Genomic DNA, 25,967 nt, shown 5'->3' on the forward strand with positions numbered 1-25,967 from the left:
GTGCTCTTCCTATTCATCCCTCCCCACCTGCAACCCCTGGCAACCAATGATGACTTTATGTCTCCATGGTTTTGTCTTCCCTGGAACGTCAGAGTTAGAATCGTACAGTATGTAGCCTTTTCATATTGGCTTCCTCCACACAGTAATATGCATTAGTCTCCTTCAAGCCTTGAGACTTCCCTGGGGGTCTAGTGGTGAAGACTCCATGTTTCTAATGCTGGGGGCACAGGGTGCCCATCATCCCTGGTCAGGGAACTATGATCCCACATGCTGCACAGTCTGGTCAAAAAAGAAGTTTCAAGTCTTTACACGGCTTGATAGTGCATTTCTTATAGGGTCTCCCAAGTTTTTGAGCTTCACTTTCTCCTAGGGGTTCTGACCCAGCTCACTACTTTGGTTCTTGCCATCACTTCAGTCTGAGGTGAGAACTTCCTGGTCACACAGAACCAAGTCTATGCTAGCAAATGCTTAGCCAGTTTCCACCTATTCCAAGTCCCCAGGCCCAGGCACTGCTATTTCACCTCAGAGACCTTGCTTTGAACTTCCATCATAGACCTCAGCTGCCTTATCTCAGACTCCAAGATCCCTGAGGATGGGGCCTTAATCTTACACGTTATGCCTCCTGTAAGTTCAAACACAGGGACTGATAAACAAGTGCTCAATATAACTATGAATAGAATGAAATAAAACTGGTTTCCCTAAAGGGCTGCCCAGCTCAGGGCTGAAAATATCCTGCACTTTGCCAAGGGCAAGAGATTATCTGGTCCATGAATTAAACATGGTCCATCCTTTCCTCACATTTCCCCACTGCTTTCTGTTCATTGGTCATTTCAGTCCTCATTAACTCCTTCAGGGAAGGATGACTGGGGGAAAAAAATAAATATATATGTGCTACAACATAAACTCCTCCATTTGGGGGTGGGGGCAGTGGGAGGGGTGGGAATGATTGAACTTTGGATGTTTGTTCGTGGCTCAAAGCGGTAGGCAGCCACTGCCACCCCCGTGGGTACTGCCCACACAGGTTCTCGAACATGTTCCCACTTCCCTTAGCTGCACAGAGACCTCAGCTACCACCACACAGCGGCTATTGGCATAGGAGCCACCGCCGTCCCCCTGCGCCTCCAGCTCAGACGTGTAGGTGTTTGGCTGCTTAAACATCTATTGCTCATTTGAGTTTTCAGAACTGGCCTTTGTCTTGTTGTTGTCCAGTCGCTCAGTCGTGTCCGACTCTTTGTGACCCCAAGGACTGCAGCACACCAGGCTTCCCTGTCCTTCACCATCTCCCAGAGCTTGCTCAAACTCATGTCCATTGAATCGGTGATGCCATCCAACCATCTCGTCCTCTGTCCTCCCCGTCCCCTCCTGTCTTCTGTCTTTCCCATCTTTCCCAACATCAGGGTCTTTGCCTACTGTCCAGATTTCCCAGTAGGCAAACCTTTGAACCGGAGGCTGCTCTGGAAAACCTCAGCCCTCTAGTGGCAGTGGATAGGCATTACAGCATTTCAGAGAGGAAAAAAAAAAAATGGGTTTCAATTGAAGACAAGGCTGTTTTGAACAGTCAGGTGTCTTCAGGGTAAAGGATAGTCATCCATCTGCAGCAGCCAGGAGAAACTTAATGAAGAATGGATGAGAACAAAGATAAGTGGGGAAGGGTTATGTGGATGCTTTTTTATTCCAGAGAACTGAAGAATTTGTTTCAACAGACACATGCTGCTTTATGCCAGGCAGCATGTTGGAGTCAAGAGGTCCCCTAGACATCATTTGGTCCAATCCCACTCTCTCTGATATGCTGTAATCCATCTCCATAGCTACCACCCTGGATGTGAAATTATCCAGTAGAGATATTTACAGTCTCTTCTACACATTCAGTCACCAAGCTCATGTTGAGCGCCTGCAAGGCAGAATCGGCCCCACCTTCATGGAGAAAGTCCAGTCGAAGAGGCCCCCAGAATCACTCAGCCTCCACCCCAGACCAAAGGTCCCAGCAGCATTCACCAGGGTTGCACCAGTACCCACCTTCCAGCTATGGAAACCCTGGAGCTGCCTCATCTGGGCTGGATTCTCATCCCAGGTGCCCCCAACGTTGGGGGCCACAGAAGGTGAGTCCTCCTGCCTCACCTGATCCTGCCTTCTGGACTCACTGTCCTGCCTGGATCACTCCCGTCAAGCTGATGGGCCTGCAGGGCCCAAAGCAGGACCAGTGTGGTTATATTTAACATCTTACTGCATCTTCTCCAGTTTCCTTAAGTGTGAATGAGCCTCCATGTAGATGTGGCTGGAACCAGTGTCCCAAAGATACTGCAAATAAGATTCTCTGTGGAGGCAGCAACCAGCGCCCTGGAGTGCTACTGTTCCTATCATGTGTGTCTCCTGGAGACTGCTACCTCCTTCACAGCAGGCTGTGTTTTCTTCCTCCCTATATTCCTGAGGCCCAGGACCCTTGGTAGGTACCTGATGATTGTGGAAGGACTATATGCATTTAAGGAAAGGAATATAAAAGCTAAAACCAAAATGTACACTCTCCAAACGCCAGCCTTACAGCCACCAAGACCACAGAAGGCCTACAGACCGGTCCAAGCTGCCAGGTGGCAGCTGGCTGACACTGGCAAAAATAGGGGCCCTTTGGGAGCCCCGCATCTTGATGTTTATGTCCAGCTGTATTGACAAGAGCTCTCAAGAGAGAGTGCAGAGTAGTATCTGCTCACAATGTCCTGACTACTCCTTCTGCCCACCTCTAACCTCGTAGGCTCAGGCTTTTTTCTTTTTAATTGGATTATAGCTGACTTATAATGCTGTGTTAGTTTCAAGTGTACAACAAAGTGAATCAGCTACACATATGCACACATCTACTCTTTTTTAGATTCTCTTCCCACATAGGTCATTACAGAGTATCGAGTAGGGCTCAGGCTTTCCATCTCGAGATGGATGACCTAACCATCTCTGGATTTTCTTTCATCAGAGATACTCACGTGTACGTACAGTTCTAGGACTATGTTGCTGTTGTTGTGTAGTTGCTATATCATGTGTGAGGCTTTTGCTAGAACAGGACACAGCCCATGGACTGTAGCCCACCAGGCTCTTCTGTCTATGAGATTTCCCAGGTAAGAATACTGGAGCAGGTTGCCATTTCCTTCTCCAGGGGATCTTCCTCAGAAATACCAATCATTTTCTTTAAAAAAAAAATCTCTACCTACAGAACACAGAGAGTTTGGCACAGTTACCCAAAAAGCAGAGAGGTGGGGTAGCACATGGGAAGGAGCCATATTCTGGGGTCAGACTGCCTGGAATCACTGCTGGCTTGGCCACGTATCACCTGTGTGACCACAGGCAAAGTTTTTGTGCCTCCATTTCCTCATCTAAAAATAGAACTAACAACAGGATCTGCACAAGAGGACCCTGTGAGGATTAAATGAGTTGCTACAGTTAGGATAGTGCCTGGTGGACTAAGTATTCAATCAATATTAGCCATCATCACAGCTAATATCCTCCCATCCTTGCAGAGACCAGCAATCCAGGTAAAAGCTCATTCTCTAACAAATCCTTACATCCAAACTAAGCATGACCAGTCCTCCCACCCAAACCAAAATCCCCAAGGGCAGGAATTAATCTGAACTGCATGAACATTTCCTGGTGACTCACATGCACACTCAAATTTGAGAATATAAGAATATGAGTAAGTCACCTACATATAAACAAGCTCTGTTCCAAGAGTGTGTTCATAAATCAAGTTTGTTCGTAAGTCCAACAAAGTTAGCCTAGGTAGCCAACTAACACAATCAAGTACATGGTACTGTACTGTAATAGGTTTATAATACTTTTCACACCAACAATACATCAAAAACAAACAAAAGATAAAACATTTTAATCTTATAATCAGCACAGTACCTTGAAGGACCTTGAAGGAGGGAAGAGAAGGGGACGACAGAGGGTGAGACAGTTGGATGGCATCACCGACTCTATGGACATGAGTCTGAGTGAGCTCCAGGAGCTGGTGATAGACAGGGAAGCCTGGCATGCTGCAGTCCATGGGGTCGCAAAAAGTCAGACACGACTGAGCGACTGAACTGAACCGTACCTTGGAAAGTCCAGTAGTACAGTACATTAGCTGGAATACAGGGGCTGACATCGAGTGAACAGGCAAAAAGAGTTACTGACTGGAGGAGGGAAAGAAGGTGGGAGATGGTACAGCTGAAGGATCGTCAGCAACAGGAGACCAAGGGCAAGCTGTTAATTTCACCCATGCCGGATGTTGATGGCACAGGTTCTGGTTCCTTCCCGGAACCAAATGCACGTTCACATCACTGAAAGTTTGCAACTTGAAGATTCATGTGTACGGGACTTACTCTGCCAATAAGGGAGACCCCAAATGGAATGACTGCAAGATGCAGGAAGAATGGAACCTATAGCTTTCATCAGTTTTACAAAGACAACTCAGTGTTCCATTCTCATCAATTAACCATCATCAGAGAAGGAGACAGAGCCGGAGAAAGACAGCAGACAAGACCAGATGGCTCACGGTCCTAATCTCAGGTGATGTGAAGGGGAGTTAGCTGTCACCATGAATCTCACAAATGCAATCCACTTATCTTCCATTAACTACTGGTGGGAAAGGAAAGTAGGGGCATGGCAGCTTCGAATTTGGAGGTAGGGACAGGCCAATATCCCCACCCTATGAGAGAGATGCTGGAACATGATAAGAGAAGCGACAGAGGGAAAAGGAGGTGTTGTGGGGAGAGCCCCATGGCCTGTGAGAGCTGGCTGCCCTTCATTTGAGAAATGTGCCACTGCAGAGACGGACGACCCAGAGGCCATGACTCGGAAACCATGCTCTCAGCAACATTCCACTCAGATGTCATGATACTGATCAGTCACAGGGCTGGTGGTCCCAACTGGGGTCCTGGGCTGGTGGCTGGAAGAGGAAGCAAAGGCTGGGAGGTACCGCAAGGCCCTGCTTCTCTGCACACAGGCTTGGGGGATGGAGAGGCAAGGAGGAGCTCTCCTGGGGTCTCCAGCGTGCCTGGGAAGAAGATAGCATCACTGAATAAAAGCAGGACTCCAGAGCCCAGCCGGGGACGATGGAGGGGGCTTCCCCCTTGGTTGGTACATGGTCGTGTTGGGCACAGCCCCGAGAAATGACTGGTGAGCAGGGAGGCATGCTCCCCGGGAAGGGAATCTTCTCTGTCTTCCTTTCATAAGTGCTGCAGGCCTACCCTGCAGGTAGGGCTAAACCACTTTCCATGCAGCAGGTGCCAGGCAGCCTCTGGGTGGTACCTGGGTCTGCAGGGGAGGCTGAGCCCAGGCTCTGCCACCACCACACTGTGCCCCAAAGACTCTAATTGCAGCATCTTCATATCCCAATTGCACTGAGGGTAAGTCTCAGAGGCCCTGGGGAACTGCACTTGCCTGATCAAGGAAGCAAATGTAGCACATGCAAAGTACAACAGTTCGGTGTAATCTTCCAAGAATGTCAACTATTTCACGGGAAACGTGACACCTCCAACTCCTCTTCACAATCGAGTGTTCCTTCTTCCTTCACCTTTGGATCTGCTGCGTAGGAAATAGCAAGCAGCAGCCTCCAGCCCACCCCTAACAGCCCTGCCCCTTAATGACCACTCATGGTCCCTGAGCATCCCGGCAGATGATGGAGGAGGTCCTCCATCATCACCCAAACCTCTTGTCCCTGGGCCCAGTGCTGGCCCCACTCCACCAATTCATCCTCATTTCCCTGGCCCCTCCGGCCCCAGCCCACTCAGGGCACAGACGCTAATGAGCAGAGAAGATCTGGAAAAGGCAGTGGGGATGCTAAGGGGTAAATAAATTATTCAGACGATCACAGGAACCAAGAGACACAAAGGTTCTCTGGGAGTCTGAATTACCAGAGAGCACATGTGGCTTCCCCAGACAGACTTGACACCAACATCCTTTGCAAAGAAAGGCCTTTTCTAAGCAGCTCTCATCAACCACTTCTGCAGACACGTGTTGTTAAGGGCGCCAAACAGTGAGTGGGGCTCACTCTCTTAAGAGCAGAAAGGGGCTTCAGCTGTCACCGTGCCCACCGCCTCAGTTTACCGATGGGAAAACCACAGCCCAGAGCGGTGGGCTGAGGCTGGGGAGGTAGGCCGTTGTCACAAAGTGGAGGTGTTTCAGCCTGCACTCAACACACGTGGAGAGCGAAAAGAAGCTGCAGGCCTCTCAGTGGATAAGAATCTGTGTGTCAATGCAGGAGACACGGGTTCCATCCCTGATCCTGGAAGATCCCACATGCCGCAGAGCAGCTAAGCCCATGTGCCACAACTATTGAGCCCCACGCCATAGAGGCTAGGAGCCGCAACTACTGAGCTCATGTGCTGCAAGGACTGAAGCCTGAGCGCCTGAGAGCCCGTGCTCCACAAGAGCAGCCACTGCAACGAAGAGAAGCCGCCACGTCTAGAAACTAGAGAAACTTCCAGAAACTAGAAAAAAGTCCAAGCAGCAATGAAGACCCACCACAGCCAAAAATAAATAAATAAATAAATTACTTTTAAAAAAAAAGAAGAAGAAGAAACTGCAGGCCACAAAGCAGGCAGCCGATGTCACTCCTTTTCCTTTTGAAGCCACTTGGGCCTGGGGCTGCTGGCTGGGGGTGGGGACAGGTGGACCCCACCAATGTCTGACTCACAAAAGTGTCAGATAAGGGGGCTTGTTGTATTTGAAAGTTCATTTCAAGAAGAGAACAGAGCAATGCTGTTAGTGTCCCATAAAAGACAGAGGTCAAGGATCAATAGTGATGATCAGGCCCCTTGCCGAGAGAGGAGAACAGTCAAGAGTTCACTCTGTTACAGGGGAAAGAAAATTCACAGACCAAACAACCAAGAGAACACATTTCCTCATCAAAACAGTAAAGGCTGGGGCTTCCCTGGCAGCCCAGGGGTTAAGACTCTGCGCTTCCAATGCGGGGAATCCCCGGTAGGGGGACTAAGGTCCAGACCCACTTGCCACATGGCACGGTCTAAAAATAAATAAATAAAAATAAAACAACCACCCAAAAAAGCCATAAAAAATAAATAAGGGGAAGAAAATGCAAGCAGATACTTAAACATTAAAAAACAAAACAAACAGAAAAGATTGCTCTCTGTTGTGAGATAAGATATACCACCTTGAGGGCCTAGGGAGAACCTGAGTTAAAACAGAAACCAGCAAGTAAGAAGCAAATTCTGGGAAACTTCCTGGAGAAGGGAAAAATGGAAATATAGAAAACATTAATAGAACTGCAAATAGAAAGATTACATGCTATGTGTAAAACAGATAGCTAGCGGAAAGCTGGTATACAGCACAGTGAGCTCAGCTCAGGGCTCTGCGGTGACCTAGAGGAGTGGGATGGGGGTATGGGGAGGGAGACTCAAGAGGGAGGATAGACATGTATACATATAGCTGATTCACACTGTTGCACAGCAGAAACGAACACAATTTATAAAGCAATTATCCTCAAAAAAAAAAAAAAATTACATGCTAGAAGTGTACATGTGGAACCAAACTGAGAGTAAAGGAATGACAAGGTGATTTATTTATTTAACATTTATTTAACATGGTGCTCTGGGAAGGAATCTTTCCAGAATAAGACTCAAAAGAGCCATGGACCATCAGGAACATTCCGTCCAGTGCCTGCTGCAGCTTCCTAATGCTGCCTGAACGTCCAAGTCACAGGGGAGCTTTCTGAAAATTCCGAATCCCGGCCCCTCACTGCTGAGAATAACGTCCCAGGGTCAGGCATCTGTAGGAACCACTAATCCAGGCACCTCCTTTCACAGAGTCGGAAAGGGAGGCCCAGAGCAGTGAGACGAGGCTGGTAAAATCAGGAAAGGCAAACAGGAGGCGAGTTCTAGAGCCCAGATTCAGAAGGTCAGGCCTGACTTGACACAGGCAAGAGGGGTCCGCAACAGGTGGTGGGAATCCCCCTGACTGTCGGGATGCGCACCCTGGTAGGCGGAGCACAGTGGGGGTGGGGGCGGAGCCTACCACGTCCCATAGAAGGCTGACCGCTTCCTCCCTGTCCAGCCTGGAGGCAGGGCCTAGGCTGAAGCCCCGTCACCATCACCTGCCCCTTCAGCATCTCCTTGTGCCTTTCAACTGTTCAACATCCTCTGCAGACACCACCCTTCCTCTTCCAGGTGGTTCAGCATCACCCAGACTGACTGTAAAGCCCCATGAAGCAGAGCCTACACACACGAGTCCCGGGTCTAAGATGGAGATCAGGCCCTCCTTGTACATCATCAAGTTGGCGCCCCCTCCCCAGACATGGCTGCAAAGCAGTCTTCCCATCTCACTCTTTGGAAACAGGGTTTCTATCTTGGAGACACTATGAAGTGAAGTGAAAGTTGCACAGTCATGTATGACTCTTTGTGACCCCATGGACTATAGCTCACCAGGCTCCTCTGTCCATGGAAATCTCCAGGCAATAATACCTGGAGTGGGTAGCCATTCCCTTCTCCAGGGGATCTTCCCAACCCAGGGATCAAACCCAGGTCTCCCGCATTGCACATGGATTCTTAACAGCTGAGCTACCAGGGAAGCCCAGAGACATTATACTAAACAGGAAATACCACTTGCTTTGTATGTCTTTCTTATTTATCCATTTGAAAAGCATTGCTATCACAAGCAATCCAATTTGTCCTCTGCAAGGCAGGGGTCACATGTGCTGCTGACCAAAGGGATCAACTGAAAATCTAGGAGAGCAAAGGGTCTCAGAGGGCCCACCCTCACCCCAAAACACACCACCACAGTGTTGTCGACACCCAGCTGGGAGGGTGGTGGTTACACAGTCACAGTGTGACCAACAAGCCAGCCATCACCTTGCTGAGGACTTTGTGTCCTTTAATTTAATACTGACTCCGAGGATAGACACCATGACAAAGCAAGGAAAGGTGTGGCTTCACTGATGGTTTACAAACACCTTCTCAAGGCAAGGAGGGGACGGGAACTAAACAAAACGTTGAAAATGTATGACCAAGACGTCTTGCATGAAAGCTGGGGAAAAAGTGATCCCAACTCAGGACACCATGAAGAAGAAAAGACTCCCCTGTTTGATGACTAAAGAAACTACAATCCAAAGAGAGATGAATTGACATGTCAGGTGGCTTGGGGACAGGCGCCAGGCACAGCACACATTATGAATCAGAATGAGAAACCAGGACAACATGTGTGGCTGGGCCTCGTTCAGTTCAGTTCAGTTCAGTTCAGTTCAGTTGCTCATGTCTAACTCGTTAAGACCCCATGGACTGCAGCACACCAGGCTTCCCTATTCATCATCAACTCCCAGAGCTTACTCAAACTCACTTCCATTGAGTCGGTGATGCCATCCAAACATCTCATCCTCTGTCATCCCCTTCTCCTCCTGATTTCAATCTTTCCCAGCACCAGGGTCTTTTCAAATAAGTCAGTTCTTCGCATCAGGTGGCCAAAGTATTGGAGTTTCAGCTTCAGCATCAGTCCTTCCAATGAATATTCAGGACTGATTTCCTTTAGATTGGACTGATTGGATCTCCTTGCTGTCCAAGGGACTCTCAAGAGTCTTCTCCAGCATCACAGTTCAAAAGCATCAATTCTTCAGCACTCAGCTTTCTTTATAGTCCAACTCTCACATTCATACATGACTACTGGAAAAGCCAAAGCTTTGACTAGACAGACCTTTGTTGGCAAAGTAATGTCTCTGCTTTTTAATATGCTGTCTAGGTTTGGTCATAACTTTTCTTCCAGGGAGTGTCTTTTAATTTCATGGCTGCAGTCACCATCTGTAGTGATTTTGGAGCCCCCCAAAATAAAGTCTATCACTGTTTCCATTGTTTCCCCATCTATTTGCCATGAAGTGATGGGACCGGATGCCATGATCTTAGTTTTCTGAATGTTGAATTTTAAGCCAACTTTTTCATTCTCCTCTTTCACTTTCATCAAGAGGCTCTTTAGTTCTTCTTCGCTTTCTGCCACAAGGTGGTGTCAACTGCATATCTGAGGTTATTGATATTTCTCCCGTCAATCTTGATTCCAGCTTGTGTTTCATCCAGTCCAGCATTTCTCATGATGTACTCTGCATATAACTTAAATAAGCACGATGACAATATCTATGAGGCTGGGCCTCATAGGAAAAATCTCTGGCCACAAGGGGAAAAGACACTTCTTAATGTAGTTTTTAAAATATTTTTTTTAAGTTTTATTTTATTTAAAAAATATGTCTGACTCTTCACAACCCCATGGACTGTAGCTTCCAGGCTTCTCTGTCCATGGATTTCACCAGGCAAGAAAACTGAAATAGGTAGTCATTCCCTTCTCCAGGAGATCCTCCCGACCCAGAGATTGCAGGCAGATTCTTAACCATCTGAGTCACCAGTGAAGTCCCAAAGTATTTCATTTTCTTTTTTAAATATTTATTTACTTATTTGCCTGCATTGGGTCTTAGTTGTAGCATGTTGGATCATCCATCTTTGCTGCAGAGTGTGAGATACTTTAGATGCAGCATATGGGATCTAGTTCCCAGACCAAGAATGGAACCCTGGCTCCCCGCATTGGGGGCACAGATTCTTAGCCACTGGACCACTTGGGAAGTCCCTAAAGTATTTTTAGTAAATGAAAAAATTTAAAACAACCCTCTAACTCACATCTTCCCAGAGCTACGCAATATCTTAAATAGGGGGACTGACAAAATATTACCTGTCCCTCTTTTCTTAATTCAGTCAACAGTGTTCTCTTTAGCCCACCTAGAAAACAACCAAACATCACAAAATCCGATAATGAGTTGTGGGGGAAGTTTGAAGATTTAGTCTGCACGGCTGTGAAGGTCAAGGAGACACATTGTTATTCTCTATTTCAGTTGTGATGAAACAGGACAGGTTTGCCTGATGAAACCCCTATGGACTGGAAGAAGAACTGGCCACAGAACTGGGAAACCTAGAGGTATGCTCTGGGCTTAGCCATGACCTCACCTCTCCACATTAAAGCATCTCATTCCAAACGTACAGACAGACCAGACGATCTTAGGTGCCTTTAGGTGTGGGGACTCCAGGCCTGTCCGAGTATGTGACTCCATCCCTTGTCATCAATGTAAATCAAACAGAAAACAAATCAGGAAACTGAAAATGAAACCCACCCTACTCAGCCTCATTTCCAGACAAAGGCAAGGTAGAGGGCGCAGAGGGCCAATACATAGCAATCGACTCCCCCTAACAACTGGCTGAGCCTGGACCTCAGACTCTTTACCGGCTCAGGTTTCCACTTTTTTTGTTGTTGTTTTTTTTTTTTTTCTCTTAAATAAGATACTCTCCTTGAAGGATGTCCCCGGCAGTCCAGTAGTTAAGACCTCGCCTTCCAATGTGGAGGGGGGCGGGTTCGATCCTTGACTGGGAAGCTAAGATTCCACATGCCTTGCAGCCAAAAAACCAAAACAGAAATGATACTGTAACAAATTTAATAAAGACTTTTAAAATGGCCCACATCAGGAAAAAACCTTTAAGAAAAAGATTTTAACAAAAAGATATTTCACTCAGAGTTTTGATATAGCAAAGGAGAAACTGAAAAATTAAGGGAAAACATGGACTAAGCAGCAGCTCCAGCAATCATATGGTGGTCCTGCCAGCATCTTCTCTCCTGGTCCCCGCACCAGGCCCAGCACTTCACTTGCCGCCCCACGGCTCAGTGGGACTGACCTCTTGAAAACACCCTCCTGGTTCTAGAGTCATTTCTCCCTTGGCTTTAATAATCCTGCCACATCAAACTTCATCGGTTCCTTCATGACAACCCTGAAACGGTGGAGGAGCTAATTTTAACAGAGGTGCCAGCACACAACATAGCTCTGAGCCATAACATCACTTCTCCCCTCGGGAGACAATTGATGCTGCCTCTCATTTACAGAGCAAAATAACTTACTCTGTAGAGTGGCGGAAGTTGCCAACTTTGCTAATTGTAAGAGAGTGACTCCTGGTAGGAATGCAGAGGGGGGCATATTAAGTGGTTCACACAGGGCTTGGGAGGGGGCCCTGTCCTGGCTCTGTATGGAGCAGGGAATGGTAATTGAACACATCTGCTCAGCCCAGTCTAGATAGGGGGGCATGGGGGGCTTTCAGAAAGAGGAAGGTATTTGAGGGGATGGGTTTGCTTTTCCAAGAGGAAAAGGAAGAGCTGGGTTTCACTCTACCAAGTATGCTCTAGAATTTGGGGCTAAACAGCCTGGAAGACACCAAACTGGCAAGACATCACTTTTGTTTTTATTTTTTTATTATTATGCTTATTTTCAGGTGAGTTGGGTCTTAGTTGAGGCACTTGGGATCCTCGTTGCAGAGTGCAGGCTTCTCTTGAGTCATGGGACGCAGGCTCCAGGGCTCATGGGCTCTTTATTTTGCAGCACTTGGGCTCTCTAGCTAAGGCATGAGGGCTTAGTTGCCCCGCAGCAAGTGGGACCTTTGTTCCCCAAGCAAGAATCAAACCTGTGTCCCCTGCATTGGAAGGTGGATTCTTAACCACTGGACCACCAGGGAAGTCTGGCTTCACACAATTGCTGTTCCTCCTTCTAGATGAGCATGTGTTTTGTTAAATTCCTGCTAAGTCCTCATCCAAATGGTCTCTGTGAAAGCTGCAGGTTCCATCACCTTGCCTCCAACGTTTTAACAGTGAGACAATGGAGACTTTATTAAGAGGTAGTGGGCGGTCATTACCCAAGTCGGAGAAACACACTCAGGACCATGAGTCCAGTAGGTCCATCTTCCTGGCCAGCGCACAGCTGCTCCTCATCAGGCTGGACTGGAGATAAATAAGATCTTTTTCGGCAACTCGCTTAGGATAACATATCACAGGGTCTGTGGCAACAAGTTAACCTTTACTTCAGAGAAAATTTTGCTTTCTCTGATTACAGGGGAGGCGACAGTTAAACTGAAGAGCTCAAGTAGTGAATATCAGTCACATTTTTGGTCACTCAACATTCATACCCCCTTTTCTACACCAGTCTGATTTCCTCTGGAGAATTACCTCTCTCCCTTTGACTCAGAGCCCTGATGGCTCAGAGGTAAAGAATCTGCATGCCATGTAGGAGACCCAGGTTTAACCCCTGGGTCAGGAAAACCCCTGGAGAAGGGAAGGGCATCCCACTCCAGTATTCTTGCCTAGTAAATTCCATGGACAAAGGAACCTGGCGGGCTACAGTCCATGGGGTCACAAAGAGTTGGACACGACTGAGCGACTAAAACACACACATACACCTTTTGCACAGTCCAGGTGGGAGGGTAAACCCAGGTGTCTGTCCTTCTACTGGGGAGGCTGGAAGGTCCCTGTGTTACTTCCACTCACCACTACAGCTCACAGGGGCACCAACCCAGATGCAGTCTATAACCCGCTCCATCCTTGGGAGTATCAGGGACAGAAAAAAGATGGGCAGCGGTCAAAATCAAAGTTATCTTACTGCTTCAAGTCTAGTTTTGAAGGCTTTCTGTCCATCCTATAAGCATTCCAATCCCATTTCCATAAATTATTTCTTTGATTAAGGGGGACTGCCCTGATATCTAAGAACCTTATCTAAGTGTTCCCTCCATAGAAATCTGACACTGAATGCCCGGGAAGGCCACCGGAAAAGAAAAACCATCACAAGAGAAAAGGAAGAGAAATACAAGATGCACGTAGCAAGTATGTGCTTGATGAGATGAGATGAGATGCATGAATCAGGCAATGGAAGAACCACAGATTTCTGGAGCCGGCTAGGAGGCTAGACAGAGATCACTTTACTCAGCAACTTCGTTTTACACACAGAAAAACAAGAGGCCTGGGGAGATGCGGGGACTTGTCTAAAGCCCAGGGCAGCTTGCCGAGGGCACCACTCAGCAGCAGCTTCAGCCCCATTAGCTGCCAGCCCCTTTCTAGGGCAGGCTTTACGGTTCTAAAATTGCCAACCAGTGAGAGAAAAGGATGTCAAGCCCAGACACATTTTTCTCCAGTCATTTTTCTCCAGTCAGCACATATGCTTGGTTGGCTTCAGTTCAATTTCCTCATCACTCTCCAGAACCTCCAAGAAAAATTATCCCGGAGAAGTCACGGTCTGGTAATGATGAAGTGGCTTTAGGTTCCTCGGCAACTGGTCCGGATTCCCAACTCCAGACAGTGACTCCACGTGCGGTAAGAGGCCGGCCCTCCTCACACACTCCCCCTCCACCCTCCAAGGTAGCCTTGATGCCACCACAGTTCAGAATGCCTCTCAAAGATCTCCAAGCCCCACCCAATGGCCTGCTTAGGATATCTGACAATGAGAATAAAAGTTCCATAGAGATTTCAGGCCAGGACTTCACTGGCGGTCCAGTGGTTAATTAAGACTCTGCCTTCAGATGCAGGGGGTACAGGTTCAATCTCTGGTTGGGGAGCTAAGATTCCGTATCCTTAGGGGCAAGAAACAAAAACATAAACAACAGAAGCAATACTGGAACAGATTGAATAAATAGTTAAAAGAAAAAGATATTTCAGGCAGGCCCAGGGGATTCACTGGGCCTATGGAACAAGGGAAGCATCATTTGTGTATCCAATCCATGTAGAATTTAGAGGTAGTTGGAGCATACTTGTTCTCTTTGGCCCTGGTCTGCCTACAGCTGCTCTGAAGCCTCCCAAGTGGGCAGTAGCCCTGGGTGGACATAAATCCGGACGTGCAGCTCCATGTCCACACACACATGATCAGATCAGATCCCTCTCTCCCGACAAACCCAAGGGTGGGCTATCTCAGACCGACAGCCAGAGCAGTGCCATGCCCTCAAACCCATCTTCTCCCACTGAGTCCCCGTATCTGAGCCTTCCACCTCCCAGTTCCCATTCCTTAATCTCTGCATTCAGGAAAACTAGAATCATTTGGCTAGTTTCATACCCACAACACCTGAATGCAGTTGCTGCTAATTCCTCTTCTCAGTAAGATTTGCAGAACACATTTCAATATTTTTTTTTTATCCAAGATACAAATGCCTCTGTTATATAGGGGACCATCTGGGCTGCTATTGCTAGCTGGCTATGTTGTTATCAACTCTTTTTTTAGGGTTCATGAATCAGTTACCAATAAGGAAAAAAAAGAAAAGGAAGTCAGCTCCAAGACTGCTCTCCTCCCCTGCATTTTTCCCCAGCAGGAGAGCTATATCCCATCATCAAAATGGACCATGTGAACACAAAAACAGAAAAGATACCTAAAGCTAATGTTCTGGAAATATCAGCCCACAGTTCTAGATGCCCTGGGGGAGGGAGGTGGTGTCAGCTAATATCCCAGAACTCAGGCCCTCCAGCTGAGCTAAGAAATATTGTGCAGGCTCTGGCAGAGTAAGATCTGTGCAAAGGAAAAGGAATAGAAGGAAGCAGTAGAGAAAGGGAAGAAGGAAGGAGGGAGACAGAGCCATCAAGCCCTGGGATCCCTAATGCCAGGGACTCGCCAACCACCAGAGGCTCCAGCCAGCCCAGAGCACCCTGAGCAGTCCAGGGGTTGAGCTCCGGGTGCCAGGCCAGGGAGGGTGAAAGTGAAAGTGTTAGCGCTCAGTCACATCCGACTTTGTGTGACCCCATGGACTACAGCCCACCAGGCTCCTCTGTCCATGGAATTCTCCAGGCAAGAATGCTGGAGTGAGTTGCCATTCCCTTCACCAGGGGATTCCAACCCAAGGATCGAATCCAGGTCTCCTGCACTGCAGGCAGATCCTTTACTGTCTGAGCCAACAATATAAATGGGAAGCCAAAACCTGAAGAGGAGGTGAATGGGGAAGCTGGGGAACGAGGATGGGCGGGGGTGAACCATGGGCTCATAGTTGCCTGGCCTGCTGTGTCTCCCTCTCCAGGAGGACAGGCGTCCAGAGGAAGGAAGTGGGTGTGTCGTTCAGCTGGAAACATGTCCGGAGTACCTGTCTATAGTATTTACAGACACTGAAAAGGACCAGAGGTCACGGCTTCAGCCAGCCAGATGGCATCACAGAAGTCGGACCTCACCCCACGGGCAGTCCCAGGTGCTGTACATACTCAAGGGCAGACCATGCAAACAGGCGTGGGGGCCTTTGACCCCGAGCCTCTGGGTGGTAAGCAGCAGTCACTGGTTGTGTATGGATGTGTGGTTAACAGCTCCCACTAAGGCATTCCACCCCAACTGTGGGGACTGCAAATGGACACACCTCCCACAGCCACCCTTACCCCCAGAGAGACAGAGGAAAGCAAATTCCATCCTCCCCAAATTTATGGCCAAGAAAAGGTGGGATTTGCATTGCTGTGGAGAATTTTTGTTGTAGTGATAATTGTATGCACATGCACACAATTATGTCTGTGTGTGTATTACATTTTAATAAATCTGGTTTATCTTTTAAAACCACTTTAGTGACCCAAGACAACTTAAAGAAACTAGGAAATTAAGTCATCCTCCAAACTGTCTCCCAGTGAGCTAAAACCTCCTTCATTTCCATGACCCAGCAGTCCCCAGTTTAGGGGCAAAATTGAACTTGAGTCTTCGGCCCAGGTAAAGTTGCCTGGTCCCCCTCCCTGGCAGCCACAAAAAGAAGTGCTGGGCCTTTGGGCTTCCCATTGATTCATGAGCAGAAATGCAAAGGTTTAAATGAACAACAAAAAAATTTTGCACAAGATCCCTTTGTTCTCAACATCAGGTACATTTCTCAGTCCTCACACACCCAGGCCGAAAGTCTCAGAAAACACTGCTAGCTCTTCCTGATGAAATCCTTTGGAAGAAATGGCTGTGGTCATGAGGCGATGGCAAAACCCAAGATCTGTCTCCAGTAAAATCTGTTTAAGGAGCATTTAAACTTCTCAATAGGTTCAACTAGGACTCCATGCTAAGGCTTGAAGAAAGATTCTGCAACTATTTTATTCACCTAGAAGACTTGGGGATTCCAGAGTAATGTAGCAAAACAGACCAGATTTTTACACAAGCAAATAAACCCAGGATGTTTGGGGCACTGCTGTTGGTCCATCCTAGAACAAGGAAGACAGCAGCAACAGACGGGCCAGAGAGTCAAGAAAAGGCAGAGCTGGTGCCGCAAAGACTGAGGACCAAAAGTTCCTGGTTGAAATAGTTCCTGCATTTCCACTTGTGGGTTGTTGCTCAGTCACTCAGTTGTGTCCAACCCTGCAACCTCATGGACTGCAGCACGCCAGGCCTCCCTGTCCCTCACCATCTCCCAGAGTTTGCCCAAGTTCATGTCTATTGCATCAGTGATGCCATCCAGCCATCTCATCCTCTGACACCCTCTTCTCCTGCCTTCAATCTTTCCCAGCATCAGGGTCTTTTCCAATGAGTCAGCTCTTCTCATCAGGTGACCGAAATACTGGAGCTTCAACTTTAGCATCAGTCCTTCCAAGTGAGTATTCAGTGTTGATTTCCTTTCAGATTGATTGGCTTGATCTCCTCGATGTCCAAGGGACTCTCAGCAGTTTTCTCCAGCACCACAGTTTGAAGGGGCGCTCTGCCTTCTTTATGGTCCAACTCTCACAACTGCATGTTGACCACTGGGAAGACCTTAACCTTGATTATACGGACCTCTGTTGGCAGAGTAATGTCTCTGCTTTTCAACATACTTGTGGGTATATACACCAAAAATGAAAAACAGGGTATCAAAGAGATATTTGCACACCCATGTTCACAGCAACACTATTCACGATAACAGCCAAAATGTGGAACCAACAGCTGAATGCATAAACAAAATGTGGTACACACATACACTGGAATATCTTCAACCTTAAAACGTAATGAATTGCTGTCACCTTCTACAACATGGATGAACCCTGAGGATGTTACACTAAGTGAAATAAGCCAGACATAGAACGACAAATACTGTGTGACTCCACTTATACAAGGTACATGTGCCTGTGTGCTAGGTAGCTTCAGTCGTATCTGACTCTTTGCAACCCTATGGACCGTATTCCACCAGGCTCCTCTGTCCATGGGATTATCTAGGCAAGAATACTGAAGTGGGTTGCCATGCCCTCCTCCAGGGGATCTTCCTGACGCAGGGATCAAAGCCAGGTCTCCTACGTTACAGGCAGATTCTTTTTGTCTGAGCCATCAGAAAAGCCTCATATAAGGTACATAGAATAGTCAAATTCCTAAAGACGGAAAGTGAAAAGGTGGTTGTCAGGGGCTGAGGGGAAGGGGGAATAGGGAGTTATTGTTTAATGAGTATGGAGTTTCAGTGTGGCATGATGGGAAATTCTGGAGATGGATAGTGGTGATAGTTGTACAACCACAAGAATAGACTTAATGCGACCGAACTGTAAACTAAAAAATGATTTTTAAATGGCCAATTTCATGTCTATCTTACCACAATAAAAAAATTTAATCAGTTTGAAAAATTAGAGGAGCCAGAGAGAGTCCAAAGTAGAAATTGCAGGGTTAGGTGCAATCCCATTTCCTCTCTCAGGTAACCAGGGAAACACAGAGAAGGCTGAGCAAAAGGTAGCAACAGGACAGAACTAGAGAAAACAGATAGCTTGACCAGGCAGCCTGACTCTAGAGCTGGGCTGGTGTAATTAAATGATGGAGACTGGACAGAAATCTCCAGTCCAACTCAACACACACTTAATCAGTGTCTACAGAAGCTCAGGTAAGACAGAGAGAAGATAGTCCCTGCCCTCTATCTGCCTGTGTAACTGAGGCCCTTACAAGCCCTGAAGCTAGAGCAATGGAATTGTTTATTTGTGACAATGGCCTCAGGGTCAGCTGGTGATGGTTCTGGTCTCAGCAGTCCAACACAGATGGGAGTGCCAAGCCTGCAGTAAGAGGCCAGCCCCTCAAGGATGAAGCCAACCTCTGTGACCGCGGTACCTGGCTGGTGCATCCCTTCCAGGTCAAGTCTCAGAGCAAACAGAAGGAGCAGCTGCCAGCAGACCAGCACCCACAGCACCCAGCCGGAGCAGCACCTGGCTGGGCCAGCTCCCAGGCCCTGCTCTCAAGGCCGGCCACCACAGTCACCAGAGCCCCAGGCGCCCTCTTTTCTTCAAAGTGTGAGTTCTTTGTTTAAAATTGGGGTATAGTTGCTTTCCAATGTTGTGTTAGTTTCTGCTATACAATAAAGTGAATCAGCCGAACGTATATAAATATATATCTCCCCTCCCTCCTGGGCCTCCCTCCCACCTGCCATCCACCTAGGTCATCACAGAGGACCGTGCGAAGCTCCTTCTGCTATACACTACCTACCTATTTTACACGTGGGAGTGTATACACGTCAATCCCAATCTCCCAGTTCATCCCCACCCCCCACCTTGTCCGCACACCCATTCTCTACATCTGCATCTCTATTCCTGCCCTGCAAACAGGTTCCCCTGTGCCATTCTCCCACATGAGTTAATACGCGATATTCGTTTTCCTCTCTCTGATTTACTTCACTCTGTGTGACAGCCTCTAGGTCCATCCACGTTTCTGCAAATGACCCAATTTCGTTCCTTTTTATGGCTGAGTAATATTCCATTATATATATGTACCACATCTCAAAGGGTGAACTCTGAGTTAATGAGCCAAACAAGGCTACCAAAGAGGTGATTTTCATTCCTCCTTTCATGGCTGACCTGAAGACCACCCACCGCCAGCCACAGGATCCCCATGTGGTCACTGTGTCCTCCTAAGTTCTCTGAATGCATGACATGGACAGATAAGGACCCTCCCCTCTAACAGTGCCTACTGCACTTAGAGAGTTCGGGACACACATGTGAAGGTGTGTACTCACACAAGGTCCTACACGCACACGAGAAAGTGAGCTACATGAGCTTTCTTAGAAGCCTGTGGTAGGCTGGAGTGAGCAGAGTTGACAATGTGAGATTTGAGCGAGACAGTGAAAAATGTGCTGAATTTAGACCCAAGAGGGTAGAAGTCTTTCCTTGTGGAAAGTGGAATAAAATGCACACTTCTGGGAGGCAACAGAGTCTACCTGTGGACCAACACCAATCTGATGTGGACGTTGTCCCAAGAGATCTCCCGAGATCCTAGCCTTAGTCTGTAATCCCCGTGCCCTGTGGCAGGGAGTATCCCAACCAAGATTCTCTAACTAAGTCTTTCAATGCCTCTGACGCTGTGCACAGAAATGTTGGTGGCTCCATTAGAGTCTAAGAGCTTAATCTTGGTTTAGATATCTTTTTTAGAGTTTTATAGTTCATATTTTGGCTGTATTTTAGTATATGTAAGAATGTCTTCAGGACTTCCCTGGCAGTCCACTGGCTGAATCGTCACGCTTCCATCACTAGGGACACAGGTTCGATCCCTGATCCAGAACTAGGATCCCACACAGCCAAAACATTTAAAAAAGAAAAAAAGAAAAAGTCTTCTGTTTGCCTTTCTACACTAAATTAAAAATATTTGCCAGCCTCATCATTAAGCTGTATGAGGATTTACTGAGCCCCTTCTACATGACAGGCACTCTTCCAGGCTCCAGAGAAACCATGATAAGCAGAAAGGGTCCCCTGCTCTTATGGAGCATCATCCTGTGTTAGTTGTGAGGCAGTGGAGAAAGAATACGGTGGGGGATGAGAGAGGAGGGAAGTGGGGGAGGAAGGATGTGCAGACATCACATCTAAGAGTGACATACCACAGGAGATGGGGATGCCTCAAATACAGCAGAACATGGAGGCCAGGTAGGGCGGAGCAAAGAGACCGGCACCTCCATCTGGACAGATCAAAGGAGGGTCCTCAAGGGACAGGCTATTGCCAAGCCCAGGCATCCGACCATTTCACGTAAACCCATTATTTTCATTTCCAGATGGATAATCTGAGAAACTGAGAAGTCTGCTCAGTTCCCTGTGACACAAGCTGGAACTGGCTGAAAGGCTCAATCATAAAGACGTTTCACCTAGCAAAACTGCCCCTCAGTCAGTATTATTTGTTATTTTCTGTTGGGGTCTGTTAAAACTCTCCAATGGCAAATGCTGCTGTGAATCCAAAGAAATATCATTGGAAATTAATTTATTTGTATGTTGCAAAACTCAGTCTTTAAAAGAGACTCTAGATATTTTTTTTTAAAAATTTAAACTAAAAATTTGAAATAACCGGTATGAATCTTCGATCTTTTCAAAGAATGGTTTCATCTGTGTTTATATAAATGAGAGTCTGCAAACAGGCTCAACCAAGCTGGAGCTGAGAGGGCTCTTGCGAGTAACATTGTTCATTTTATGTTGGCTGGAAACAGACATCACTTCACATCTGAAACCCTTTAAAACACTTTTCTTCCTTCTAAACACCCAATATACATTTTAAAAAATACACACATACACAATGTTTGGAAGAAGAAACACCCAAGCCTCTTCTGGATGACGACATTAGCAGTGATTTTGGTCCAGGATTATGTACCTGTCCTTTCAAAATTTGGGGCAATGAACTTGTATAAACAGAAAAAATATGTTTTTTTTTAAATAAAATAGAATTTTCTCTTTTTAAAAAGGATATACAGTATGGTTGGTGTCGTCTTCCTGTTGTTGTGACTCTAATCAGAAATTCCAACTCCAAATACTTCATCATACAGAAAAAGGTAATTCTTTGGATAGGAATATTATTCACTATTATCAAAGCTAAACAATCCAAAGACAGTGACTAGAGTTAGAAAAGGGACATGGGCGTAAGAGCCTGAGACTCAGCTAAACCCTCAGCTCTAATGCATACCAGCTGTGCAACCTTAGGCACAGTCTCTTCATCTATAAAATATCATACAGTCTCTTCACACAGTCTCTTCATCTATAAAATATCAGTTGCGAGGACAAAAAGGCTGCCTGGGCAATAAGAGACGATGTATCTGATGGTATGCAAAGCCACACACACACACAAAAAAACCCCTCAGTTTTATTCTGCACCTTCCAAATATAACAAATATACTCAAAGATGGTGGCTCATATAGAATAAATTAACCAGTAATATGAAATCTTTCCATTTGAAAACAAATGCAGATAAATTTTCAAAGTAAAAACCAAGACTTGAAAGCTTTAAAATTTTCAGCTTTAAAATTTTCTTTTAAAAATATCTACAGTCACTTTTTAAAACTGCTACAATATTGTAAAGTAATTAGCCTCCAACTAATAAAAATAAATGAAAAAAAAAAAAAACTGAGTTGTGCTATGACTGGCCACATCCATCTTTGCTTCCAGACCTCCCGTGGGGAGAGGAGCCAGGTAAGCAATTAGAGATACACCTGAGGAGTCCTCTGTAAGTACCTAAGACTGGCCTAAAACAAACACTCAGCAAACAGCAACTACTCTTACTGTCCCGACGTGTGTACAATTAGGTAAGAAGAACCATCTTCTTATCTTCAGCCCAGACATGGCAGTGGGGCAGGTCTTTTAACTGCTGTAAATTGTTAAGTGCACAAGTCATTATTTAGGATGTCGATATATAGTAAGCAATCAATACGGCTTGTCAGATCAAGAAATTTATAAGGAACATAAGCTGAAAAAAAAAGAAAAGAGTATAACACAGACTAACCTAAATTTTGGTTGAAATAATCATCACTGTATAACCAACACCCCCACACACAATGGGTATGCAGACTGTGTCGATGTGTCTCAGATTTCCCATTTCAGTGTTCAGGAACCAAAGCAATCAGTGGGGCTTTGGATTGTTGGTTTTGCAGAGAGGGTGATGGAAAAGACTAGGAAAGGAAAAGGGGCTGAGACTTGGGAGTTGCTACTGTAATTTGAATTCAAAGAGCACAAACTCTTTTCATCATCAGAAACTGGAACCTTGCCAGGTCAGGAAGGAGGTCTGGACCTGACCCAGACTTTGAACCTGACCACGTCCAGCGACAGGGGGGTGAGCACTGGAAACCTGAAGAGCAGTGGCCAACACAGTATTGCAGCAATGCTCGGTGTTGAGTCAAATTATCAGTCAACCAGCTGCACAAACCATCCATTTAATTAACCTGCTCCTGAATTATTTATTATCTTCCCGAGTGAGAGAAAATCATTCTTTCTGGTTACCTGCTTTGCTTCAGGGGCTAATTCAAAGCTCTCTAAGCCTGACAGTTTGATGAAGCTCTCTGGTACCTACCACCCTCTGGCCAAGGCAAAAATGTAAAGAAACAGCGAATGAAGTATTTCTTAAAAAGAGGGGTAGTCTTCTAGAATGCAAACAACTCCCTTGATCTCAAGAAGCACAGCAAGCTCCTTTAAAGCACATTAGGAGAGGTCTGTTTCATGTTTGGGCATGATCTGTCCCGCACCCCTTTTATCCTAAAGTTTTGTTTTCTCTTAATGGGTGTCAGCAACTTCAAGGCTCCATTCTGCACCGTACGATAGAGCCAGCCTTCCCCACAGAGGAAGAGATGATGCAAAATCCCATCACTTCTCACTTGCAGGATTTTTGATCAGCCCCAAAATTCCCACATATGAATTCCTTCTCTCTCACTCCTAGATTCCTAGGTCAACTGATTCACACACTTACACCCTCTTAGCCATAATGGGAAGCTTGAAGATCATCCAGATCAACTTTCTCACTTTTGAGATGTCTTTCCTAAGCATCTTCCCTAAGGTGACACAGTCAGAAGTCTTCCCCCTCCTGGGGTTCCTGCTCCTCCCTGTCAGAGAGCCTTGTAACAGGGGCTGCTCTAGCTACTTAGTTCTATTTTCAAAGAAATCCTCTCACTCTGGAAACCATTTGTACAAAACATCTTCATCCCACCCACCACGAAATTTTCTCCTGGTCTTCAATCCACCCGACGCGTGTTCTCTGAGGCTCACGGGAACCATGCCTCCAGGAACTCATCTCAGCATCCTTCCCTAGCACCTGACTTGCTGGGCAGCATCGGGGTGATCCTAAAATGTGCAACCTTAGCTATTCTTCCCAACAAGTCTCTGGAGGTGAGGGCGGGGAGCTTAAACCACCTCAGAGGAGGAAGCTCTGAGAGTAACTAGACTTGTCGGACATTGTGCGGTCTCTGTGAGAGAACCAGCATTCCTCATTTCTCTCCCCTTCCTTCTATTCAGAAGCACTCTGTCCCCTATTCCCACGCCACACCTGGAGAGTCAGGACTCACCACGACTGCCTTCAACCTGATGCAGCCCCAGGAAGGAGAGCAGGCAAGCGCGTGCCCACTGGGGATGCCCGAGATCTCGCCAAAAGGAGGTGTGCCACCTGCAAAGCCTTTCAGTTGACTGGCTCAGACCCCAGGAGGGCAATGGAGGAAACTCTCTCCCCTCCACCTGTCTCTGCGAGACTTTGCTCCGCAGCCTCATTCATGAGCCTCTTTCTCCGTCTCCCTCCCTGGTCCTCGCTTTTCTCTCTGTCCTCACTGTCCACCCCCTTCTCTGTCCACCTGCATCACCTGGTTTCCCTCCACTCCCCTTCCTGGCCGGGCCTCTCCCTATTTCCTCTTACAAGGCGCTCCCGTCGTGTCTCCACTTTGCCTCCAGTTATGCGGAAACACAACCGACCACAGATGCTGACATTTTAAATGTTTAGTTGTTATAGTTACTTGACTAACTGCCGGGCCCACGGTGGCGCTTCTCCTTCGCCTCCCCGCGGGCAGGAGAGGAGGGGGCACGGGAAGTGGGGGGAAGGTTGCTGGGGCTGCAGACGCTCATCTCGGGGCCTGGGACACAAGGCCAAGCCCTGGCGAGGGTGCCCTGCCCCGCGACCCGGCGGTCCCTCCGCCCGCCGCCAGTAGGAGGGCACCGAAGGCGCGCCGGCCTCGGGATGCTCTGAACCATCTCCCGCCCCGGGACAACCGGGCGGCGGCAGAGGGTCTAACCGCGGGTGCGCCGCGGCCGGCCTCCTATCCGTCCACACTCGCGATGTGGAAAAAGTGAAGTGGCATTTCAGAGGACCTGGGGAAGGAGGCGGCCAGGGGCGCGAGAACAGAGTTAGAAGCCGCTGCCGGTTACTCACGTGCCAGATGGCGAAGAAGATGAGGGCAGCGCACAGCACCAGCGAGAGCATGTAGCAGAAAGCAGCGAAAGTGAAGGCCATGGCCGGCCGGCGGGGGGCCGCGCGCACCCCAACACCAACACACAAAGCAGCGCCTAGGAGGCCGAAGTCCCTCTGGAGGACCGCACTCCCTCAAAAGGCGGGGGACAGCAGGAGCCAGGTCTGCACCCTCCGCTCGAGGCCAGTGGCTAGGAAGGAGGCACGCCAGCGGAGAGCCCTGCGGGTCTGGGATAGGGGCAGGATTCCCGCAGGCTCCGGCGACCTGAGACGCCAGCTCGTCCGCGAAGACAGGTGCGTCGCGCGTCGTTGGCGGGAACTGTCCCCAAATCGAAGAAGAAACCAAATCAATAGCGAACTTCTTCAGTTAGTGCCAACCAGCCAGCTTCTCGAGACAAGACGCGGGGGTGCGAGGACTCCTCGGAGGACCGCGCGAGCCACGGAATCCCAGGGAAGAGCCCCCCCTGCTTCCCGCGTCTAAGAGGCACAGGAGAGCCGAGAGCGCCGCTCAGGACCCTCCCGCGCCACCTGGGCGCCAACCGAGAGCGTCCAGCTAGGTGCCCGGGAAGGGGGCGGCGGGGGGGAACCCCGAGCTCCTCCCAAATCCCAGATCCAGCAGCGGCTCTTTCCCGGGAAAACAGGTCTTTAGGTAGCCGAGAAGAGCGAGGTTCCCTTGGTCCTGCGCCCCGGATGCGGTTTCCAGAGCTGCCGTGCGCTCCTAGGCGCGCCGGGCTCCGGCGGCCCCCCGGCCCACCAACCTCGGTAATCCAAGTACCCCGGAAACTAGGGGTGGGACTCTAGTGTCTCCTGTGTCTAAGCGGCTCAGGATCCCGGGCAAACGGGCTCCAGCCCAGCAGGCCCGCTGGAGTGGATCTCAGGCCAAGAGCTGCTCACCGCGAAGCTCGCTCCACCTGCTGCTGCTGCCGGTGCCACTGAGAGCACTGAAGCTGCGCGGCCGGGGTCCCCTCCCTCTTGGCGCCCCACCCTCGGCTCCGGCTCCGCCGAGCACGCCCTCCCCGGCGGGCGGAGACTGCGGCGGCGGCGGGGCAGGGGAAAGGTAGGCGGCCAAGCGCCTCTGGGCGCTCGGTCGCCGAGGCTGCCTCACTCG

General features: G+C 48.1%; 1 protein-coding gene across 2 annotated transcripts in view; it reads right to left on the reverse strand.

The window, feature by feature from the left end:
* Positions 1-25,967, reverse strand: part of CNIH3 (cornichon family AMPA receptor auxiliary protein 3) — a 123,338-nt gene extending 97,371 nt beyond the window's left edge. Inside the window, exons 1-2 of one of the 2 annotated variants that reach the window (XM_043486030.1) lie at positions 25,754-25,810; positions 24,824-25,336 (exon numbers count right to left, since the gene is read on the reverse strand). In XM_043486030.1, coding sequence (XP_043341965.1) covers positions 24,824-24,904 — 81 coding nt within the window. In that variant the 5' untranslated portion in view covers positions 24,905-25,336; positions 25,754-25,810. Of the gene's footprint in view, positions 1-24,823 lie in introns of both variants that reach the window. The other variant, XM_043486029.1, reaches the window with a different exon arrangement.

This window comes from Cervus canadensis, chromosome 13 (genome assembly GCF_019320065.1).
Source record: "Cervus canadensis isolate Bull #8, Minnesota chromosome 13, ASM1932006v1, whole genome shotgun sequence".
In the NCBI taxonomy this organism is placed as follows: Eukaryota; Metazoa; Chordata; class Mammalia; order Artiodactyla; family Cervidae; genus Cervus; species Cervus canadensis.